We start from the raw sequence: 24,683 nt of genomic DNA on the forward strand, positions 1-24,683 counted from the left end.
CTTCAAAATCGGTGGTGAAATCCAATCATCAGAACTTGCTCAAAAGCATTCAATAGAGTGGTGCAGGGATGATGTTAAATCCTTGAAGAATAATTTGCTGCAGTTTCTTGTAAGATTTTCCTGTTTTTGGTTTTTAAATAGTTCTTTTAAGTTAACATAACTATAATTGAAAGTTGCTTATTAGAATCATTTTCAGTGTGTCTGATTTAATTTGTAAAATCTAAAATATTGTCAAATTAGGTTTACCTCGTGTGTTATTTTAACCATGCGTTTAAAAAACCAATAAAGCCTGCATTTACTCAGTTCTGATTTTTTCTTTCATGTTGCACAGATCGGTTATGGCCCATGTGCGTATAAGCAGGAAAAAATCACATGGATTCTGATTTACCCAAATCAGATTCAGGCTTTTTTCATAGGTGGAAATTTATTCAATGTGAGTCAGATCTGTAGTGTAAGCAGATAGATCGGATTTTCGCCTGTTAATGCGAGTCGTATGTCATTAAAAACCACAGCGATTGATGTGAACTCTGACACTTTCATTTTGGAACAGAGTTCCAAACTTTAAATCACCTACACGAGGACTAAAAAAGCTTTTATATTGTCATATAGCACACAAGTATTTAAGCATGTTAATGAGGGGGAGAGAGAGCTAGAGCGCAACATCCACATACATACATAACATACATAACATGCAAAAGTCATGCCATGGACATCACATTAAGATGACTACTGGTTTAAAAAGGCCTAGATTAAAAGAAGATGGCCAAATGAGAACTTTTCCGTAATAAACTATAATAAAATAACTTGTCAAAACAAAAAAAACAAAAAAAGAAACCTTGCTAAAAGATTGAAAAGTGTGCTCTTTATTATTAGCTGTCAGTCAGCGCCTGCTCTTTTTTTTCTTCTTCTGGTCATTCCGTTTTTGCCGTAACAATACCTTTAGTTAATATTTTTCTTAATTTTTGCAAAGTAGGACAGTCACAGAACCTATCTATATGGCTTTTTAATAGTTTATTTTATTTAAAATATATGATCTTATATGTTATCTTATCTTATGGACACAGCCATATCAACCTGCAGCACAAGACCAGAAAACTAGGTTGATGTTGGAAATGGTGGTAGTGAGGCCAGCAGAGGATGCTCAACCTGCGGTCTGTGTGAGTCCTAATGCCTTAGTAAAGTGAAGGGGACACTATACTGTCAGCCAATAGCTGGTGTGTGGTGAGCACACTGGCAACGTTGTCCTGTGGCTGCCTTCGCATCATTAAAATGGATGCTGCGCACTGGTGGTGGAGAGACCCCCCTCACCCCACCCCACCCTTCCCTCGTGATTGTGAAGAGCTTTAAATGTATGGCCATACAAAATAAATGTGCTTTGTAAATACACATTATATTGCATTACATATCTTTTTTTGGTAAGAATAACAAACTGTTATTATTTTTATTTATTTATTTGTATTTTATCTTTTTTTTTAATTGTTTTTCCTTTTTTTGCACTGGCTTTGAAATGCTCCCAGTTATATAATATATATATATATATATATATATATATATATATATATATATATATATATATATATATATATATATATATATATATATATATATATATCCCTTAGGGGGAAAAAAAAGAAGAAGATGACTCGCTGTACATCACCAGTACAGTTGACACAAGTAAGACCAGACGCAGCTGAGATGTTGTTCTTCGTAGGTTCAGAACAGCTGTCATACCTTTCAGATGGATCTTATTTTCGGGGCTGTGCACTAAGACGGAGCTGACGGAATCCAGGCTGTCGTAGTTACTGCATCCAAGAGGCCCCGTTCTGGTCTCCGTCACCTAGGAAACAAGGAGGTATTTTAATGCCTTATTATCGCGGAAATCATGCACCTGTTTGTTCCTCTTCAGAAGTGCTGGAGTGCTGAGCATATGCAGTTGTCTAAAACAAACCATCATGCCTGTGCAATAAGCCCGAGTCAATATCTAAATGTCACCAAAGCTCATTTCAGCATGTCACAGCTCTTCCAAAAAGTGCTCACTTCGCAGAGCGCTATTGAAATAGTAAATTGACTCTGGTGTTCAGTCCCAATGCATTATTAATTTCAAATCTGGAACGCAGTGAGCCTTGTGCAGTTGTGTTAACGGACACTGCTGTTAAATATAAGGAGACGTTTTTGTTTCGAAAATAATGTGTCTGACCTGGCATTTCAAATGGGACTTTTGGTACTTGGATTCTTCAGGATGCTTTTATTTTCTTTATTTTTTGGAGCCGGATTAAAAAAAAAATTAAAGAAAAAAAGAGATTGCATGAATGAGAATCCCTTGTAATATGTTCTGTAAATTGGTGGATAAATACATTAAGCACACTAAAAACAACAAATAAACGATATCAAAACAATAATATTTCAACACAAAAATTTGTAGATGCAGTATATAAAGGGTGTGTTTTTTTTGTTTTTTTGTTTTGAGTTCAATTCTCAAAGTATCTGGATTAATGATTGATGTGTTTAAGTAAAACTCACATGGTGTATTCTCTTAATAACCTGATATGAACATGAATGTTTTCAATTAGATTGTAGAGCATGATTCTGTAAAGATGTAAAGATTGTTTATGTTTATTTTCAGTTTTTTCACTTTAAAAGAAATGAAAAGAACTTATTTGTGTTATTTGAGGTTTTTGCATCTAAACTCTTTTTTTGGAAAAAAAATATATTAGATTTTTTTCCAGTAAAATAAAAACATCTGTTATTCTGACCAACTGTAATTTTGTTATAAGAAAGCACTAAAATAGTATTTCTCAACCATGTTCTTGGAGGACCACCAGCTCAGCACATTGTCTATTGCTGCATCCCAATTCAGATACTATCCATCCTAAATAGTATTTGAAAATAGAATTAGTATGTACCAAATCGTAGTATGTTGGTTCTCTGACATTTTACTATTTCCGGTAAAAATTCGAACCTAGGGCGTCTTTTAAAAAAGAGAAAACGGGCATGGGACGGTAGAAGAAGTTAGTTGGCATGTTGATTTTGCCTGTAATAACAAATTTGTACATAAGATACATTGTTAATCCAGAGAAACTTGGTCCAGAGAAGTGGATTTCAAATAGTATATACTGTAGTGTTATATATAAACTACAAGACCTCTTGAAAATTTTCTGCTTCTCTCTCTCTCTACACTGTGTGTGTTTGAGTGACTGAATATGACTGACTGTGGTAATGTATGATCTATAGCAAATGCGTCTGACTAGGGTCATTTTTCATATCACTAATCATTTCACACTTGATGTTTATTTTACTCAGTTCATAAAAATCGTGTCTGTTCAAAAAAAAAACGAACAACTCGAAAATCTGACAGCTGTTTAAAGTTGTAAATATTGCAAACTGTCACAACAACATATTTACGGATTCAAATTATGTATAAAACATGTTTACCATTACATTGTTAAATTAAAATGTAATTTTCTTCACAAATCTTAACAAATCTACTTTAATTATGGCAAAAACAAACTTCAAACTAAACATTGACACTTTTGACGAGATGTAAAAAATCTTAACCTAAGAAATTTCATTCATTCATTTACAAATTTTCCTTCAGCTTAGACCCTTTATTCATCAGGGGTAGCCACAGCGAAATGAACAGCCAACTCATCCAGCATATGTTTTACACAGCGGATGGCCTTCCAGCTGCAACCCAGTACTAAGAAAAATTCATACAGTACACACTCATTCACATACACTACACTTCAATTCACCTATACCACATGTCTTTGGACTGTGGGGGAAACTGGAACACTCAGAGGAAACTCAAGCAAACACAGAGAGAACATGCAAACTCCAAACAGAAATGCCAACTGATCCAGTCGGGACTCAAACCAGTGTCCTATTGCTGTGAGGCAACAGTGTTTACCACTGAGCCACCGTGTCACCCCAACCTATGAGTTTTACTAAGTAAAATGACCTTTTTTGTGTGTAGCAGGGGCGTCCAAACATGGTCCTAGAGGGCCGATGTCCTGCATATTTTAGTTCTAACCGCAATTAAACACAACGGAACCTGCTTATGAAGCTCTTTCTTGGTATACTAAAACTTCCAGGCAGGTGTGTTGAATGTAGTTGTAGAGTAGCTAAACTATGCGGGACACCGGCCCTCCAGGACTGAGTTTGGATACCCCTGGTGTACAGTAATATAAGAAAAAAGAAACAACTGTATTACAGTAATAATAATAACATGGTGTGCTCATTTAATCAGTAGCCTAGGTTTTTTTGTTTGTAGTTCACCAGATATTTTTATAAGTATGTAATATATCCTATAGCTGTTTTCTGAAGAGTTTTTTTTTTTTTTTTTTTTTTTTATCAGTTAATCGCTCTAAAAATGCTGTTCAAATACAAGCTTGTTTCCTGAGGGTGTAAACTGCTCTGATATACCTGAAATTTCTTGCAAATATTTCACCAGCACAAGCCATATTCTTCTATTAAATTGCGCCCTACCGCTTTGGAGGCTGAGCTGCCGCCTCTGCTTTGACAGCAGTTGTCTCAAAATTTGTGATTTTACACACCATTGTCAGGTCTTTTCTTTAAATGAAACCGCTAATCCAACGCTAATCCCCTCTAAAAAATGCAAAGGATTTAAAACCATGTCCTCATAACACCACAATCACCAGTTAGGATATTTGACTTGTAATTACTTTATTTTCTTTTATTCTAATGAGTAACTTCTATTTTTGTGCTGCTAGAATATTTTCAGCAGATGTTAAGGTGATTTCTTTCTGATCCGTAATGTTTCTGTATAGTTAGTTAAGGTGTTTGTGTACTGTATGTGCCACTGTGTTCAACGCTGCATGTTTGATGTACTGTAAACTGTCAGTCATTAATGTGTTTTTTTTCTCTTTCTAATTAACAGTCCTTCCTAACTGTCACCATTTATTACCACATCAGTTTAAACTCAATCAGGCCGGCGCTGTACTGTAAACACTCTCAAAACGTAGCGATTACATGAAGTCTGTATGATGCTGATGACAGTTTTAGTGGGAGGGCATCGACATTTATCATCATACGTACGGGTAAACACTTTATTATGAAGAGAACTGCCATCTCTTTTCTGAAAAGTCGCACACATGGCCTCCTCCGCACCTCATCCCACTGCAGCATCTCATTAGATCACTTGTCATTTATGATTGCTTACTGCAGCTCAATTGCTCTGATCCCAATAGGACTCCAGGCTGTTTACCTCACGCACAAAACCAGACACTAATCCGTGTAACCGTCTTCACAAAACACGCATTCTTCATGAAAAAATCATTTCAATAAATCCTCCTTTTTCCCCCCCATCAAGAATGAGGTCTTATAAAACTGAAGAGCTTATGTTGTTGCAGTTGTATTTTAGCTCTCTTTGTGTGTTTTAAATCTGAATAAATGTAAATATTGGACACGAATAGCTTCAAAAGTCATATTTATGATCAGAAAACAAAGACATTTTGATACCCGAGTTTCTGAGTTGAACAGGCCATCAATGTTATACATGGCAGAGGAGGGAAACAATACTGCAGTGACTGCTTTATTAGTTTTTCGCTGCAACTTTGATATGTCTTGCCATAAGTTTGTGTATATAAAAATAATTATTCGATGCATATTGTTTGCAATTTAAAATGTATCAAGGGCCTTTTTTTAGAGAATTGGCAGCAACAACACATTCCTTATGGATGAGAAATGATCATGCCTAGCAGGCTATGTAAGAATATATTCAGTCGATGGTCTGAAACCAGCAGATTTAGACTGGTCTGGATTGGTCTGCTCTTAAATAAATAAAGGGAAATAGTTTGCGCTAATCAGTGTCTTATCTAGACATATTATTTATTTATTCATTTTCTTTTCGGCTTAGTCTCTTTATTACATATACTATGGACTATTTATCCTGCCCACTTCACCTATAGCACAAGTCTTTGGACTTGTGGAGGAAACTGGAGCACCCAGAGGAAAACTCACGCGAACACTCGGAGAACATGCAAATTCCAGACAGAAATGCCAACTGACCAAACCGAGGCTTGAACCAGAAACCTTCTTGCTGTGAGACGATCGTGCTGCGCCTTACTAAAACCCATAATAGTTCATAGCATTTCTTAATATTATAAAAATAATAGATAATATAAATGTATAGGGTGACAATACATCTTCTTTTTCCTGGACATTTAATCTTTTTGGGACTAGAATGTGGAAATTAAAATCCACTTTAAAAATATATATATATATATATATATATCTGTAATTAAAAAAAAAAAAAGTAAAATAACAGCTGTTAAATGACAGAAATTTCCTAAAATTAAAATTTCTGGTAAGCGTCTGTAATTCAACCTCTGTTATTTTACAGTAAATTTCTGTAATTTAACGACCATTATACGTTTTCTCTCTGGCACCCCAGCTGCCAGAAATAAATCGTAAAACTATGGATTTTTTTACAGTGTAGGTGAATTCGATGTTTTATGCAGTGTTGGGCAATAACGCAAGACTGGTAATGTGCTACTGTACCAGCATTACTTTTGACAGTAACTAATACTGCAATGCATTACTTTTTAAATATAGTAACTCTGTTATCATTACAATATGATGCGTTTGTCTGCTTCTTGGTAAGTTAATTAATTTTGGCTGCAGTTTAGCCCACATCTTCTTGTTTACAGTGGCGACGCATTGTGGGATTGGTGGATGCCAACCAACCCCCATAAAAAAGACGCCTTGTGTATGAGGTGCCAGACTGGACTAAAGTCAAGCGAAAGCAGAGACAGAATGCACACAAGGTACACTAAAGCAGGTCGCACACTTGAAGCGCCGCTCGGCGCCGCGACACGGTGCGCACATGACAGTATAAAGTATCACACACCAGACGCGCACATTCGAATGATATTTAACATGAAACTAATCAGATAGCGCTCTGTGGCGCGGGTAAAAAATTAACTGCGTCCTGAGCCGTGGACGGGCACCGCCGACAGCCACCGACTTGCGGCGCCGGTGTGTGTATCCTGATAGAAACCTATGTTTAGAATTCTAAAATGCATGGCGCTGCGTGGTGCTGCACGGCGCGCCCCCGAGCGGCGCTTCTGGTGTGCGACCTGCTTAAAGCACACAGAGCGCCATCTGATTAGTTTCATGGTAAATATCATTCGAATGTGCGCGTCTGGAGTGTGATACTTTAAACTGTCATGTGCGCGCCGTGTCGCGGCGCCGAGTGGCGCTTCTGGTGTGCAACCTGCTTTAGTGTATGTGCGACTGAGTGCATGCAAGAGAGGCCAAGTGTGCTCGCAAAAAAGAACGACTGCACACAAGGTAGACAGAGTGTGCGCGTGAGAGAGACCATTATTACTATTACTATTACTATAACTAATACTACTATTTTTGTTGTTTCAAATAAATGAAAACACATTTGTTATCTGTATAACGAAATTGATTAGTTTAGTAGACAGTGACACATTTCGGTTATATTTCAGAACAAAAATGCTTTAATTAATTTTTTTCATTGTTTTACATATTTTTAGCTGTTATACAACAGCAGATTTTGCACTTTGAATATACACAGCTTACTGTCCATAAGTTGGTGACATACCATGTTCGATTTGTGGTTAGTTTAAAAATTGCTCATATATTTCATTTTTTGAGCAGCTGAGTTTACTATAATAAGTTTTTCTTGTGCTGAGTTTCACCAAACTTTCTGAACGATAACTCAGGTTACTTTTATTTATTTATATCATCAAGGTTTTGGGTTTGTTGTATATTGTTGCTAGTTTTTATACTCAAGCTGTGAAAGAACATGTTTCAGGGTTAAATACAAACTTTTATGAGGCTGAAGCAACTTTAGCTTTTTGTTTCTAAACATATTACTCAGCTGGTTTATCACCTTGTGATATTTTTTTGTGCTGCTGGTCTGAACTAAATAAATTAGTGTTTAAAATTACTTTTTGTTTGAGTCTGTCTTGTGTTTTATTTGTGAGAATAGAAATGAATGAAAACCTTGAAGTTGGATCAACAGTGTATTCTCAATGCAGCACTGAAGTGACGTTATAAGGGCATTAATGGGAGCATTAAAAGTGTTCTTTGGAAAACTACAAAATTACTTTTTAACAGTAATGAATTCACTTTTGGTGTAAGTAATCGAGTTAATTTTTAAATGAAGTAACTATAACTAGATACTATTTTTTCAGTAACTAGCAAAACAATTTTTTTAAGATCCTCCATTTAACATCCAGGAATGCAAATTTGCCATTGACATGTGCAGTACTGTAAGTTTAAAATACACCTATCTTGTAAAATAGGTGTTTGTATTTACATATAGTATCTACACTTTAAGAAATGCTGCATTATTTAAACCCAAAATTGAAAGTAAAATTTAGTCTTAATAATTAACTATATAAAAATAACCCAACAGTACCTATTACAACCAGAATTGCTTTTTTTAGAGTGGTACATTTAGTAGGGTGACCATACATCTTTTTTTCTGGCATAATATTTTTGGGACTAAAAAATTAAAAATTTCCTAAAATGTCTACACAGAAATTAAAATAGTAGGTTAATTTGATATTTTATAATCCTCCATTTATTATCCATAAATTAAATCGAATTTGGTTTACTGAAGCACGCGTACTGTTTGATTTACACGAACACTAAAAAAGGTGTGTGAGAGAGAGAAAGAGAGAGAGATTTTAAATTAGTGTCTTACTTTAGTGTCATGTGTTACGATGCTGGTGCTTTGTGTTTGTGTGAATGACACCTAACACTGAGCACCATCTGTACATTATACTCTATAGGTTTAACAAGGCTATTCCTCGCTAAGCTTAACAAAATCTATTGTTTACTTGCCGCCTGCTGTTTTTTCCGGCGTCAAAAACACCATTTAATATTGACATCTTTTTAAGGAAAGCTATCATACCTGACAAAATAACCGGATAGCAGTGAAATCCCTCATATTCCGCCCCTTTCTCCACAGAGAGTGTGATGTTTCATTGTTGATCTTATATTTACCGGAGCTGTGTTTCCAAAGCTTCCTTCTCCAAGCTTTTTCTTTGGGGTATAACAAAGGAAATGAATGCCTGGGGTACAACACTCGCCATTTCTCCAGCATCTCACATCATCCGAAAGCCCGGAAAACTCCCACAGACCACAGAGAGCAGCCCATTCTTTGTGAATTGAGATGCTGGAGGAATGCATATGAAGTCGGCTCATTTGTCAAAAATGCCTCTGCCTCCGCTTTGGAAAGGCACAGTTGGCTGAGGACTGCAGATGCGCTCTGAAAGCAGTTTAGGGGTTCATGACATGTGACAGGATTTTAAGTGCAGATTCGGAGCTTCATTGGGTTTGACAGCTGAGGTTGATTATACGGCGCTGTCAGGTCACTTGACCACTGCCAAGTATCCAGAGGTGGCTCTTGACATAAATGGTGCAAGTTTTTGAGCTCTCTCCCTTAAATACTACTGTTATTTACATTCTGTGCTCTGACAAATATGATATAGGATTCACCCTTACAAAAATTATTGTCAGTCAATACCATGCACATTATGTAGCCTTTTGCCACTGTATTGAGTCATTGAGTTACATTTATCTACCACTGAGTTTGCAGGGTTCTCAAAATAAAATTGTGTTCAGTTACTGTCATTATATATAAGAAAGATTTGGCTCATGAGAGATATTTGTTAAGCAATCTTAGTAAGCTGGTTACAGAATTAGTGTCTCACTAAAAAGAACTGGCTCATTCTGTTTGAGGTGAATGTTCGGAAATGTTATACTGTAATAAACTTCTTACTGTTTCTAATTCTCTTTAATGAAACATATAATTAGCATTTGGTAATCATGGGTATCTGGTTAAATTTAAATATATTCTTCCTGAAATCTAATTCTGAAGTTGATACTGAATTGCTTTCACCTTTACAATAGTCAATCCAGGGCTTAATTTGTGTTCCGGATCCGGCACCTCTAAAATATGATCTGGCACCTCATTTAACCGATCCCCCTCCTCACCCACACTCCCCCGCTGTTCACTTTCACGTGATAATGCCGAAAAGAACTTAAATTACTCTTTCATTTTTGATCGTACAGATAAGAGCAATACCTTAATCAAATCTGTTAGGTGTCTACTTTTTTGTGTACACTGAAAATAACAACAAACGTGTGATAAGAAAATAAGAAAAATAAACAGTGTACACACTGTCATCCCAAAAATTTAAGAATAATATTTAATTATTGAGACAATCAAGCCCAATTAATCATTATGATGTTAACTCTTGTACCCCAGCATACATTTTAATTGATAAATTTGCATCAATTATTAGCTTCAATTTATTTTTTTTTATTCTTCAAAGATTTTTTTTCTTTGGATTTTAAAGATACTGCACTTCCTTCAGTGTTTATTCTCAAATAGATTCTGGCAATTATAATAGCAGTTCAGAACACATTGTCTCAGTATATTTATGCAGGGCTCCATCTGTATTGGCAGAAGTACACACGCGAGAAAGGTTCATTGAAACAAGTGTGATTCAACCTGTTTTTTTTTTTTTATCAAAAATGATTGAATTAATGAATACATATATACAAAAAAAAAAACCAGTTCTTGACTAGTCTTGAAGTTTCCGCAGAGAACCTTTAATATCTGTAACATCTTTGTGGAACCCATAATGCTATTATGGTATCACTGTAAAACCCTTTTTTTGGGATCTTTATTTTTAAAAGGTCTAGCCAATTCTGCATCGAACGTCTCCATAAAATTTCACTGATTCTGCACAATGCTGTCATGTCTTTCATTTTCCCTCTAGTACCCTTTGGAATGAGACGTCCTTACATGTTTAAGGAAGTGTCAGCTTTAATGACATTTACCTAGTCTTTAACATGCTCTTTACAATTATATGCTTCTCATGTACTCGGCCATAGCACTGGTGCACTCTGAGATCCGTGTCCTACACAGAGGTGACTGTTAATAGTATGTCATTATGACAAATGGTTATATTACCGAAAGGGACGAGAGTCCTTCGTGTCAAGTTGTAGATCTGGGCTGAGCGGTAAACTTTGTGAAATTGCACCAAAATGCAGTGATACTGAATCTCCAAAGGAGTGTGAGTTGTACCGTCGAGCCAACAGAGAAAACTCTGCGAAGACCAGCTAATCTCAGGACTGTTTGTTCCTGCAAAATCTGATCACCGCTAAACCTGCCTTTGCATCTGAGGCTATTTTTGGTCTTAAGTGGCATCTGATTACACCAAGCCAAACTGGCGTCCCCCAGAAGCCACTTCCTGGTGTGTTTTGCACTTCGTTTCTGAGCCGAGGTTGTAATTGATCATCCTTTATGGCATTATTGATGAGGCCACTATAACCCACTTCTACTGTGGTGCCCAATTCATCAGGCTGATTTGCACATGGGGTGCAGGAAGCAAGCAGTCAAAGGTGGGTCCTATAGCCCTGTAACGTCTCATTAGCTCTCCCCTGACAGACAAAAAAAAAAAAAAAAACACCTGGCAGGACAGACTGCTCCCTAAAGCCATGCTAGAGGACTCTCTGAAAGCTGTTCGGAGGTGATCACCAAAACAATTTCACCGATTTGATGAGGTCTGTCTGTCTAAAAGTGGCCTTTACTGTTGCCATGGACACTTTTCTCATGCACAAGCAGGAGATTTTATGTTTACAAAATGGTACATCTATGCTAATTTGAATAAGTTGATGTATTTTGTAATCCCGATCCAAAGAGCTTCACATCAAGAGTGCGTTGGCCGCATATACATGCAGATGACTTTCTAGGTCTGTGGTCATATTGAAATGAAATTGTTCATGTTAAATTGAACTTCTCCGCCGATGTTGTGTAGGGAAAGCTCAGGCTAATGAAAAGCATGTTGCAGCCCAAAGAGAAAGTCATTATCTTTCCACAGACCCGCTGTTCCTGCTCCCTATTTCATCTTGCTTTCATTTCACACACTTTTTTTTTAGGTTGAAACTCTTCGGAGCAGGAATGAATGAGCTCTGTTGAAAGTTTGGCTTTGACAGAGCTTGAAAATGGCATGGTTCATTTTGAGTAGCCAGCATTAGAGCGAGTAACAAAAGGCGATCACAGAAGTGCATCAGGAATATTGCATGATCAGCTCTTGGATACTGGAGACTGAGATTTGAATCGATTGCGGTTAAAATATGTTTATTTAATTAGTAAGTCGAATACTAAGCAAAAACTCATAAACAAATTAACAAAAGCTCATTTTGTCATCAGTTTTTTCCCCTGCTTGCTCTTTAGACTTAAACACTCTTTTTTTGGGGGGCTCAATGCTTCCATTCAGAAACTTTAACGTCCACGGAAAGGGTCTTTGTATTAAAAGGTGTTTTGGATTATAAAAAAGTTCACACTTTGATTAAATTTCACTGAAAATGTTTTTTTTTTTCTCTTTGGGTTTTAATGTTTTGAAATATTGTGAAACATTTTATTATGTATTAGCAAATGGTGATTTCATTATTCTTAAAGCATTAACTCTGCATAAGTAGACATTAGTAAGCAGTTTATACACATGCTGTATTCTAGACTTATAGGTCCACACAAAATCTGTGCACTCAGAAATCTGCAGATTTCCTAGGATTTTTAGCCCATCATTGAGTTTATGTATTTACTTGTTTAAATGTAGATTTATTTACTTTTAAATTAATTTCGCTAATATTTTTATGATATAATAATATTAATATTAAATTGTTCATATGATATATTTACAGTACAGTTTATAATGCAATTTTTTCTGTCTTTTACTAAATATTTTATACAAGAGACTTGCTTTGTTACCAAATAAGTGAATCTAATTGGATTTGCCATATAAACATACAATACTCCTAAAATCATTCTGCAGAAAGCTGTTATCATCCATCCACATGGTTAATCAGCTATAGATCACATACGGCTGCAGCCGGAAGTTTACTAGAATTATTTATATTATTTAATAGATTTCCCATTAACTATATTTTATTATCATCTACTCCTACTTCTACCCCAACCCTAAACCTAACCGTCACAATAATGTTAAAACAGATCAGGATCTGGAATCTTCTCTATTAGTACGGCTGATTAACCATGAGGATGGCGCAGAAGTCCCCTACTGGCCCATGTCTATCAGCTGATAACCACAAATAATGCACATTCATTCGAGTGATAACATCCGAAGCGGGTGCACTTCTTCTTTAATTGTTTACTTTGTTTAAACTGTACAGTAATTTTATGTTTCAATAAGATTGCAAATATGTATTTTTCATTTTATACAGTTGTACAGTTTTATTGTAGTATCCTGACATGAATGTTTTTTTTTTCGTTCTCAATCATCTGCTCTTCATTTCCTTTTCCTGTCTACAATAATTTTAAAAGCAGAAATAGTTCTCACTTTAGATGAGCTCATAAAAAAGATGAGCAAACTGTTAATACAGCATTTATTGCTGTACAGAGGAACAATTACTATATGCCTAGAAAAACAATACATAGATGCAATGGTTATTTGAATAGTTTATTAATTGTTTACTTAATCATTCTGAAAAACATTACAACCACCAACTACTTCTAATTAACTGGTTTGTAAATAATGCTTTATTTAGTAATGAAAAAAAAATATTCGCAAAGCATATAAACACAATAATTCATTCATTTTCCTTTGGCTTAGTCCCTTACTTATTAGGGGTCGCCACAGCAGAATGAACTATCAACTACTCTGGCATATGTTTTACCCAGCAGATGCCCTTCCAGCTGAAACCCAACATCATGCTGGGAACCACCTATAAACTCTCTCAATCACACACACACACACACACACACACACACACACACACACACACACACACACACACACACACACACACACACACACACACACATACACACATACACACACACACACACACACACACACACACACACACACACACACTACGACCAATAATGCTCATCTAATTCACCTATACTGCATTTGTAACTGTATTTATAAATTGCTTGGTAAAGTGGACTAATGTAGAGTTAATGCTTTACATATATTCGCTAATGCTTAATAAATGATTCATTGTGTGCCTTTATTATAAAATCTCACTCAACACTGTGATAAACCCCTTTTTAGTTTTTTACTGGCGTCCTTTTTTAAAAGCATCTATGCCTATTCGAATAATAGGCACTATATAAATGCAAATTTGTATTATGATCTTTTAGCAAGTGCGAAATATGATGTAGGATTTTAAGACAGCATCTCTAACCCCAGCAGAAATATTTCTAATTCAAAACTATAATTGTCCTGAAGCAGGTGCATGTCTTGATTGAAAGTCAGTGATATTTGTCTCAGTTCAGCAGTGTAATTTCATGCAGAGCTCCCTCTGAAGGAATTGTGATGTTGCAGTCACCAGCATTGCTACACCCACTCAGCAGCTGTGAGTAAGACCGAGGGCCACTTGACACATCATGGAAATGGGATCACACGAATGCAAGGGCCTTAATTGCTGAAGATTTACCATGGCAACAAACATACATCAGGATGCATAGAGAAACAATAGAAACAATAAAAAAACCACTACAAAACAAAACATAGATTTATAAGTATAATTAAGTTAATTACCACTCTGAAACGATTCCAAGAAAACAACAAAAACTCATTGGAAAAATATGTCTGTACTTATAATTCCGCTTATGTATTTACTGCCATGCCTATGCAAACAATTCATTGCAAATGCTAGGTGAAATGGTTACTAGAGACAATAAAACACCAACTGTATTATGATATCAAGACTGCATGACTTATAAAATAATACTACATTTTGACTTTTGCACTATACTTTTACAAGTATGACTTTTCTAACAGTAGCTCACATGTAGGGCTACAACAAAGTATTATTTTAAAACCAGATCACTGTAATGATTATAAGAACAATTAATTCACTAATAATCAGTCATTTTACAAATGATTCAGATGATTTTAGTAAATTTATTAGTTATTCGGCATTGAATTATATTACTACCCACATGAAACATACTGTAGTAATTAATTGTAAATTCTTTACTATTTTTGCACCACACTGTAGTGAAGTGTAGTTTACTGTATATATTATAGTATTTATTAACTCTTTGACAGTGAATGCTATGGCGTAAACGGTGATATATTGTACCATAATCAAATACTAGAATACACAAGACTTGTCACTTGTATAGTTTTGAATGGTTGAAAAGTGTAATGGTCAATATGGCGAATGAAGCCCTGCCACTGGAGCCAATCAGCGATCGATATAGAATGATGTCTGGTTGAGCCAGACGTGTGCTTTTATAACAGTTTGGTGGTCAACATTACTTGCTTCACAGACAAACAGTGTTAGAAATATATCCACATGAAGCTTAAAATCTGTGCTTTTAAATGAATCAAGTGGACTTGATAACAAAAGTTGTCTGGTTTTGTAATCTGTATAAAACAAACGCGAGAGACAGTCCGTCAAATGCACGTCACCCAGAGAAAACCCACGCGAACACGAGGAGAACATGCAAACTCCACACAAAAAATACAAACTGACCCAGCCGAGGCTCGAACATACAAAACTCTTCAGCATGAAGACCCTTTAATCATTTAATCACTGATATTAGCAAGTTGTATGGAAAGGACTAAATTAACTACTTTTTCAGAATGAGTGAGCTGGAGAAAACCAGACCAATTGGGTATTATTTTACCCCAACATCCTCTGACTAACTTCAGAGTCTCAAGATAATGTCCGTGAGAAGAAATGCAATCCTGGGGCATGGAGCTGAGTAGTATGTCCGAATTCGAAAATCAGTATGCGAGAAGCACTTGGATGATCTACTACTTCTGGTAAGATTCTGAAGTGCTCATTCGATGGACGCTATGCTATCCCATGATGCCCGAGGGAATTCATGAATGGGAGAGAAACAACGCAACTGACGTGGGTAGGACACGAGATCATGACAAAATGGCGGATGTAGTACATCCGAGTTCCATTCATACTGCTCACTTTCACACTGTAAAGAACGTACTTTTCTAACGGCTGAGTAGTACATTTAGATTCAATTGCAATACCTACTGAGAAGTAGTTGGTGTTGGACGCAGCCTAGTACTTACTATAAACTACTGACAAGATGTGATAAGATTGAAAAGTTATGTCTATTTGGTGCTGGAACTAGTAGTAGGGAGGATGAGCTGATTAGTTTACATGCTGCTTCAACTGACTTGCTAAAGTGATCTGTCACAAACACATCAAATAGCAAGAAAGACATAGAATGCAGCATTTTAAACCATTTTAAACGATTCCTCTGTTCAAGTCAAATGTCTGTATTTAAAAACAAGAAGACTGGAAAAGTTCTTTATTGTAGAAACTGAAGGGCAAATAGTTGAGTATCATTTTTTAAAGCTGTTTGCTTTAAAGCAGTCCTACTGTTTAAGTGTAATATACTCTAAGCAAATGTGACACTACAGTGAAACGCTGCATAGTTTAAACAAACATCCACGTCTCTTATCAGATGCTGCTGTTTTCTCACTTAAAGTATGTCATTTTATGTTTATTATGCTACTGAGAAGATAATGCACCACACATATTTATACTTTTTTTTTTTCTAAATGCTGTTCTCAGTAATATGAACAGTATAGGCCTACTATTGCCCAGGAAATGCAAACTTATGGTAATACCCGTAAACAAAAAATAAGCTAAAATGTGTTAGAATATCAATGCCTTTACAGCCTTTTGGTACAATGCCTGCAACACTGGTAGAAAATGGCAAGAATACCATTTACCATAATATCACAGGCATCTAAAATCGGCCAAATTAAAATTACAAACAATATATATATATATATATATATATATATATATATATATATATATATATATATATATATATATATATATATATATATATATATATATATATTTTTTTTTTTACCTAGAATGTATTTATTGCTGATGCTGTTTATAATGTAAACCCTTTATCTCATATTTTTTTTCGCTCATGTTTGTTTTTATTACTTCTATTTAGTTATTTCAGAATTTCTGGATGTATTTTAAAATGGTGTTTTAGAATAAAACACTCCTCGTCCAGACTGGCATCCACTTGAAGTCTACCAATTTTACGCTTAAAGCAGAGGTCACACAAGAGTTTGAGCATACGTCGTACGGCACTGCCAAAAGGGGCCCATATTTTTAATTTCTCTACAAAAAGGTTATGTTTTGATCTTCGATTGGTTTTATGCAATCACGTGATGCGATTTTGCAGGTCTCAGTTTACCAGAGCTTCACTTGTCGCACGAGTTTGCGTTTCTGGGCTGCTTCATTCGCATGCTTATGAGTGGAAGTCTATAGGAAGAAAATTCCAGTGTGACAGCAGCTTAAGTGTAACACTAGCATTTCCAAACCAATACCTAATCTTTAGCATTTTAAAAACATTCTATTTTGTGGGTCGTAGGTGTTGGAGTCAATTGGATGCCACGCGTAATTGTATCAAAACGTACATGTTTTAAATCTAAAATGCACTGGTGTTACTGTCCCCTTAATTTTGTGTTCTGTCAACATATGTACAATCAACAACAAGCAACAAATTGATGCTACCAAAACAAAAACTGTGATTGTAGTATCACATATTGAATATCTTAACATTGGTAAAACATGTCCTAGTCTACATTTTTGGACAAAACTCCAAACAAAAAAAACACACAAATTCATTTCTGTTTTCAGACGAAATGACCATTCCAATAAAACACCACCAATACAAAAATGCTTTTATATATGTTAATACTTTTAGTGATTTCAGATTTTGATTTTACATATAATTTCTGAATTGTCACAGTATGTACAACAATCAACAAAATAAGATGCTCCCAAATTCACTATCATCTGTTTTGGAGAAAATCAAACGTTATTGTAATGCCACCCATTGAACATTTCTAACTGTAATAGCATTTATCAGAAAAGTCGCCACTGGCCCATTTTGTTTTTTATTCAATGAAACAGGCAGAATCAGTGTCATCTGTTACCTTGATGGCAGATGTAGCGATCTGCAGGTGGTGCAGTCTTCTCAGGGTGCTCTCTCTGTCTGTGAAGTACGACGCCGCCAACTGGTGCAAGATTTCTAGTGAGACCACGGAGCTGTTTCCGTTGCCCTCCGATTTTTTGCTCAGCTTTTGTTTGTCCAAGAAAATTGTGAGTGACTCCTCTCCTTGGGAAAGATGCAGAAACCAAACCATGAGACAAAAGCCTTCACAAGATGACAATCTTCAGCAAAACAACGGAGTTCTGTTCTGACTGTCAAAAGTGTACTCTCGTATGTCTTTCATATAATCGTTTAGCCTGAACTGTTGAGTTTTCAAGGCTTTTAAATATGAATAACTGAAGGTAAGCGAAGAAGCAATAACGATTTTGAAGCAAGGTAAAGGGAATACACGAAAGGGAGTTTATCCCAAAGGGAGGTTGTTATAACCGCAGATATCTTCTGAAGATCAATTTTTTTTTAAATGCTTATTTTTTTCATTTCATCTAAAGCTGAGCCTGAAATTCAGATATATATTCTTGAGGAGCGTCTCTTGTTTCTGTGTGTGTGTTGAGTTTGAGTACCGTTATTAGTTTCAGTCTGTTTAGTATGCACACTATAGCATGGTCCCCTCATTTCCTTTGCTTTGAGCTGTTAATTACCAGCATTCGCGGTAGCTTTACCACCTCATTCGTCTCCCCTGTCGCTGAACTTCTGCAGCTTCACTGCATACATCCTCCAATAAGTGACATCATAATTAGTGTCGTAACGTGCAACATTTTGCTAAAGAAACATTGAAGGGTTTGAATTCACCACTGGGACACGCTGCCCTACTTTTGAATTGGGCGCCAGAGGGAAAAGAGAAAAAAATGCTGTCTAATAATGACTACACTTATGCCAGGGATGTCAGAATCTGTTTATATAAGATTATATAAAATGATTTATTAAAAATGCCCTTCCAGTCTTTCTCTGGAACCTTATTATTCAGGCCTGTTGCCAGGGGGAGTTTGGGTCTTTCGAACCCCTCCTCACTGACACTGAAGTATTTGTCCCATACATGTGCTAATATTTCCTATTTTGATTGGTATGCCATAATAAGTTGTAAAAAATACCAAAAACTTATCAAAGGAGGCTTTAAGACCAAGCAGAATCATGTGTTGGTGGTTGCTTAGGTTTGACCAGGGCTAGAGTGGGACTCCTTTTCAGCCCTTGAGTTTCAAGCCTTAGACCAGCCCAAATCAGTTCACGACTGACTGAATAACGTCTTTTCCAATTCAGTACTTTACAGTGAAGATGTATTTGAACAGCTAACACAATGTAATGTTTAACAGTATCTGAATCTATTTTCTGTAAGAATTAGGGCTCATAAATATTCAAATCTTGAAATGAAAAAATATCAAATAAATACAAATAATTAAGCTACATGTATAAAATAAAGATTAAAATCAAATGAATTGAATTTTTTATTGACACTATCATGTCTTTTTCAAGGAAATACCTGCTTTATCACTTCAAATATTTATCATAAATATGAGAACATTAAAGGGTAAATCTCCAACACTATTCTTTAAAACATCATGATTTCCTTTCTGCGGTATTTAAATATATGTTGTAGGAGCCTATTTGTTTGGATTTAATGTTATATAATGCATTTCAGTTTTTTATTATTTTTGTTTTGAATTGTTTACATTTGAGAACTTAGAATATTCATCTCATGTTCAGATGGATAATCTGTGCATTTTGCATTGAGAATATGTAGAATGTTAAAAATTGTGTGCAGGATCTTTAAGAACTGCTTCTGTTAAATCTGGCGGCAGTGCGTTCTTTAGAAGACAGCAGAGTCACACAGTTTTCTTTACCGCATCCGTAATGGTTGAAATTTGAGGTTGTATTTTGTTTACTTTACTTTAATTTGTGTATTTCTGAGTGCAGATTAAAAGTCAACATCTGACAAGAAATGGACTTCATAGATTTATTTATTGGAAATCCTTAACCTGCAGGCTGCAAAAAGGTTTGGCTCTGGTCAAATAAATGAATGAAAAAAGTGGGACTGCTCAGAGTGCAGGCAGCTAGGGGCACGTGTGGTCATGACGACTAGATGAAAATGTGTGGTTATGATGGCCATCTGACAAGCTAATCCAGCAAAAAAAATTAATTTTAGTGCTTAAACGTCACTAAAAGGCAGAATTTAAACCTCATAATTAAACAGAAAATGAGGCGAATAACAGCAAAATGGTCTACTTTTTGAAAAAACCAGGCAGGCTACAGGCATGTGTTTATTAAAACTCAGTTATTATTGTTAATAACTGTTAATAATAATACTCTGTTATATGTGTACAGCTCTAATATATAAAAGATGATTATGATTACACAGCTAAAACGTGTCATATATTGACAATTATGATTTAAAATTATGATATAAGGCCACAAAGCATTATCACTGAACAATTTTGGTCACACTTTATTTTGATGATCCGTTTGCTGAATTTACGTTACATTGCATCTACCTGCCAACTAATTATAACTGGATTATAAATAGACTGTTAGGTTAGGGTAAGGGCTAGGGTTAGTTTAAGTTGACATGTACTTGCTAAGTTTCTTGTAGTCAGTTAATGGTCAGTTGAAGGAGATTATTATCAACAGATATTAAGCAATAGTCTAAACTGTAAAACCCAACAGTCAACTTTATCAAATGAAATGAGTGTAGTTAACTCAAAATTGACAGAAATTTAATTCTACTCATTTGAAAGGAGTATTAAACTCAGTGTTGAAGGTAGTGAGTTAATTAAATACCTCATTAAGTCAACTTAAATGAAGTAAGTTCAAAGTACTCAAATAGATTAGTTTTTAATAATAATAATAATAATTATAATTTTAATAATTTTAATAAAAATATTTGTATTATATTTTATTATATATAATTATTATTATTATTATTAGTTTTTAACACAAATGGTTTGTAGCAATCGGTTTCCTTTCAAAGTACTCAGTTGTTTTGAGTTCTCTTCATTTATTGAGTTTTACTGTGCTCAAATTGCTTCATTTACTCAAATGGATTAAGTTCACAGTACTCATTAAGATTAGTTTTTAAACTTAAATGGTTTTTTGCAATGCTTTGAGTTACCTTAACTTTTTGGTTTTTACAGTGTACTAATAGTCAGATGGGCCATCAAAATAAAGTGTTACCATATTTTAAAACAGTATTTTTGCACAGAATTGTACTATAATTGTCATTTAAACCACATCTAGTTTTTATTCCTAAATTTATTTTTTTTGGCTTAATCCCTTTATTAATCCGGGGTCGCTACAGCAGAATGAACCGTCAACATACACAGAATATGTTTTACGCAGCTGATGCCCTTCCAGCTGCAACCCATCTCTGGGAAACATCCATACACACTCAATCACACTCATACACACTCAAACACTACGGACAATTTAGCCTACCCAATTCACGCGAAAGCAGGGAGAACATGAAAACTCCTCACAGAAACGCCATTTGACCCAGCCAAGACTCAATCCAGTGACCTTGCTGTGAGGCGACAGCACTACCTACTGCGCCACCATGTCACCACACATAGTTTTTTATAATTTTAAATAAATTATTCATTAATTTTCCTTTTTATTAGTCCTTTATTTATCAATGGTCGACATAGCGAAATGAACCACCAACTATTCCGGCATATATTTTACATGGGACTTGAACCAGAAACCTTCTTGGTGTGAGGTGACAGTGTTAAACACTGAGTCACTGTGCTGCCTCATTTTAAAATATAATTTATTGTTATTCTTTTTTTTTCTATTTAAGAAAGCACAGTTTAGAATATAGAATATTTTCACAAAAGTTTGGTGAGCTATACAATTTTAACACACTTTCATTGAATATGCTCTCTATGCATATAACGTTTGATAAAGACACACAAATGACTGATTTTCATGTTTTATTGAATATGTTTATTGGATTTTCAAAATACCCTTTCGCTTACCTCCCAATGTGGCTGATACCAAGAAATGAGTGCCATATTTCTTGATCAGATTCTCATGGATCTGCTGAAGACTCGGCCTTCTCCCCAGAAGCCTGAGGTTGCGTAAAAACTCTGGCGCCAAAGGCAGCGGGGCTTTGAAGAAGTCTCTCTTTTCTGTCACCAAGCTGTTCACTTTCCAGTGACTAAACTCCCTGCAAGATAAAATGAACACAGTTAAGTGCTTTAATGGATTTCAGAGCCCATTTTGTCTCATCGCTCGTTGGTAAAACAGCAGAGCTCACATCTCTGTGTATGCACAAGGTGTAAGGGCTAGAGAAAACGCTGAAATCAGCAGCAAATAAAGCATGCATAAATATTGCATGGTGCTGAATATTGATGCATCTCATCATAATGCGGGGCAAACATGATTTGGGTTCATAAACACAATGGAGCTTACACCATGCCACTGACAGCTTTTGTTATGCTGGCGTCATGCCTACATACATTTTTCAAAACGCTCTCTGTATCTACCCTGTATGCATTTCATAAAACTAATAACACTCCCAGTCAGTGTTTTCCCGGGGTTATGTACATAGAGGAAAGCTTGTACTTTTGTGACAATGCTACCCAAAGGATTCGCCTATTGGGCTTAATACGGTTGGTGGAAATCTCTAAGAGTTAATTAACAAAAGCAGTGGCTGTCGGACTGTAAGCTAATGATGATAGATGGTCTTAATTAAAGGGCTTTAGCACCGGCTGATAGCACCTGGAACTCTGCTGGAGAGGGGGACACTATTACCCAAAATGCTCCAGTTTTTAATACTCCCGTACCAGGGGGGCATCGCACCTGGGTATCAGCACATGTTGAGCATGATTTCACTGATTGTATTTATTGTTTATGTCACAGTTTTAAAGAGTACTAAGCAGTAAGCCTTTAAAACCAAATGTCTAAACTTTTTTCTCATTTTATGTTTATTACGGAATATATGGTCCCAATCCCAATTTTATTTGTGTACCCCTTCCCTTTGGCCCTTGAAACAGATTGTGAAAGGGAAGGGTTTTAAAATGTAACCCTAAGAAATGTACCCCTAACAATACAGCACCTGCACGCGTCATCATATGTCGTAGGGATCTCTTGGTTCATATAAGATTGATGATGCCGACTGTTTATGCATTTTTTTTTGTTTTTGGTAACTATCTTCGAGAAATCACTGAAGGCAATGATATCATGTTGTTATAACCATATAATGTGGCAATAAGATCGTAACTGTACTGTGCATTTACATTATGGCCATGTTCATTTATGTTAACACACAAAAACAACATTAACATCATAGCAGACACTGTAAAAAGCTCAATCCCAGTCACAGACTTTACTGACAGGGTATTCCAGAGTCATCGAGTGTCAGAATGTTGTGGGACACCATACAGGAGTTTTTATTATGGATTATACATAGCAAGCATGATGGTAAAACACGAACGCGATTATAAGTTTATTAAAATATATTCTTGTTTGATGAAAAACATCTCCTGACTTCGGTGTGCAGCCATGCTGCCATTGCAGATGATGTATTCTGGGAAATTTTCTTACCCCTTGGTTTCAAGTGTGGTCCTAAACAATCTCAGTTTGAAGGGGTATCTTGCCCTTCCCCTTAGCCCTATGCCTTCAAGCTAAAGAGAATTGGGACACTCCTACCTCTTCACGTGAACGCGCAAAATGAGGGGTAGGGATAAGGGGAGGAGCTAAGGGGTAGAATTGTGATTGGGCCATAGAGTATGTTTGTCTTTGTAGTGTAATTTAAGCATCTTTTAAACATATATATTTAAAAAGTTAATTTCTTTTCCATTTGCATAAAATCAAACAGCATTTTTTTTTGCATTGAAAAACACGAGATGCAGAAGTGTGATAAGAAAAAAAGAAATACAAGCTTTTGAGATGCAAACATTTGTTTTATTTGTTTTTTTTAACTTCAGCACTGAGTGCTTTTAATGTTCCATGAGTGAAGTGCTGCAAGAAGACATGAATGCAATGTCAAAACAATCCGTCAAGTGTATGTTTACATAAAAAGAGAGAGAGAGAGAGAGAGAGAGAGAGAGATAACAATAACAACAACAACTGAATAAACAGTGCACTGGAATATAAAAAATATGCAAACAACCTGCTACTATGGCAGATATTTTGTGTGTACATGAATCATGATAGTGACAGATATAGGTTTTGTTATTGTCTTTGTTTTTTACAAAACATTTACTGTTACTTTTAGTCATTTTGAGTTTACTTCTCAAACTGCACATCCATGTATTGGGTGATAACTTCTCATTTTATAACATTTTTGAATATATAGGATATTTTTGGAAGTTTACTATTTATTATAGATGCACCAAAGTATCGGATATCGATATTTATCAGCTAATATTGGATTAATTTAAAAGTATTATCTATAATGTTTAAAGCCGATGTCAGTAGTTTATTAATTACATGAAAGCAATCTCAGAGCAAAATCCTTAAATACATGCAAAAAATAAAATTAAAAAAATAAATATAATCTCTACAAAATATCAGACTTCAGTCTAATATAGTATGTAAAAAATGTCAGATGTGCATGAGGAAAGCAGCTGGTGTTCATCAGCTCAAGTGCTGCATGAAACTGCATTGGTTAGCTTGGACTACCACGTCTTGGACATTAAAAATAAGCTACTGTACGTTAGTGAGTCATTTATTTTCTATTTCTATTGTAACA

At 35.5% G+C, this 24,683-nt stretch overlaps 1 protein-coding gene and 1 long non-coding RNA gene across 2 annotated transcripts in view; one reads left to right on the forward strand and one right to left on the reverse strand.

The window, feature by feature from the left end:
- Nucleotides 1–24,683, reverse strand: part of brinp2 (BMP/retinoic acid inducible neural specific 2) — a 179,018-nt gene that overhangs the window by 68,113 nt on the left and 86,222 nt on the right. The window contains 3 exon segments of the mRNA NM_001309831.3: nt 1,732–1,837; nt 17,985–18,166; nt 21,964–22,154. Coding sequence (NP_001296760.2) covers nt 1,732–1,837; nt 17,985–18,166; nt 21,964–22,154 — 479 coding nt within the window.
- LOC147846410 (uncharacterized) lies at nt 16,896–21,208 on the forward strand. Its single transcript, XR_015478712.1, has 2 exons — nt 16,896–20,820; nt 20,918–21,208. It is a non-coding gene; the product is annotated as an uncharacterized LOC147846410 (long non-coding RNA).

This window comes from Danio rerio, chromosome 2 (assembly GCF_052040795.2).
Source record: "Danio rerio strain M-AB ecotype USA chromosome 2, GRCz13ab, whole genome shotgun sequence".
Lineage (NCBI taxonomy): Eukaryota > Metazoa > Chordata > Actinopteri > Cypriniformes > Danionidae > Danio > Danio rerio.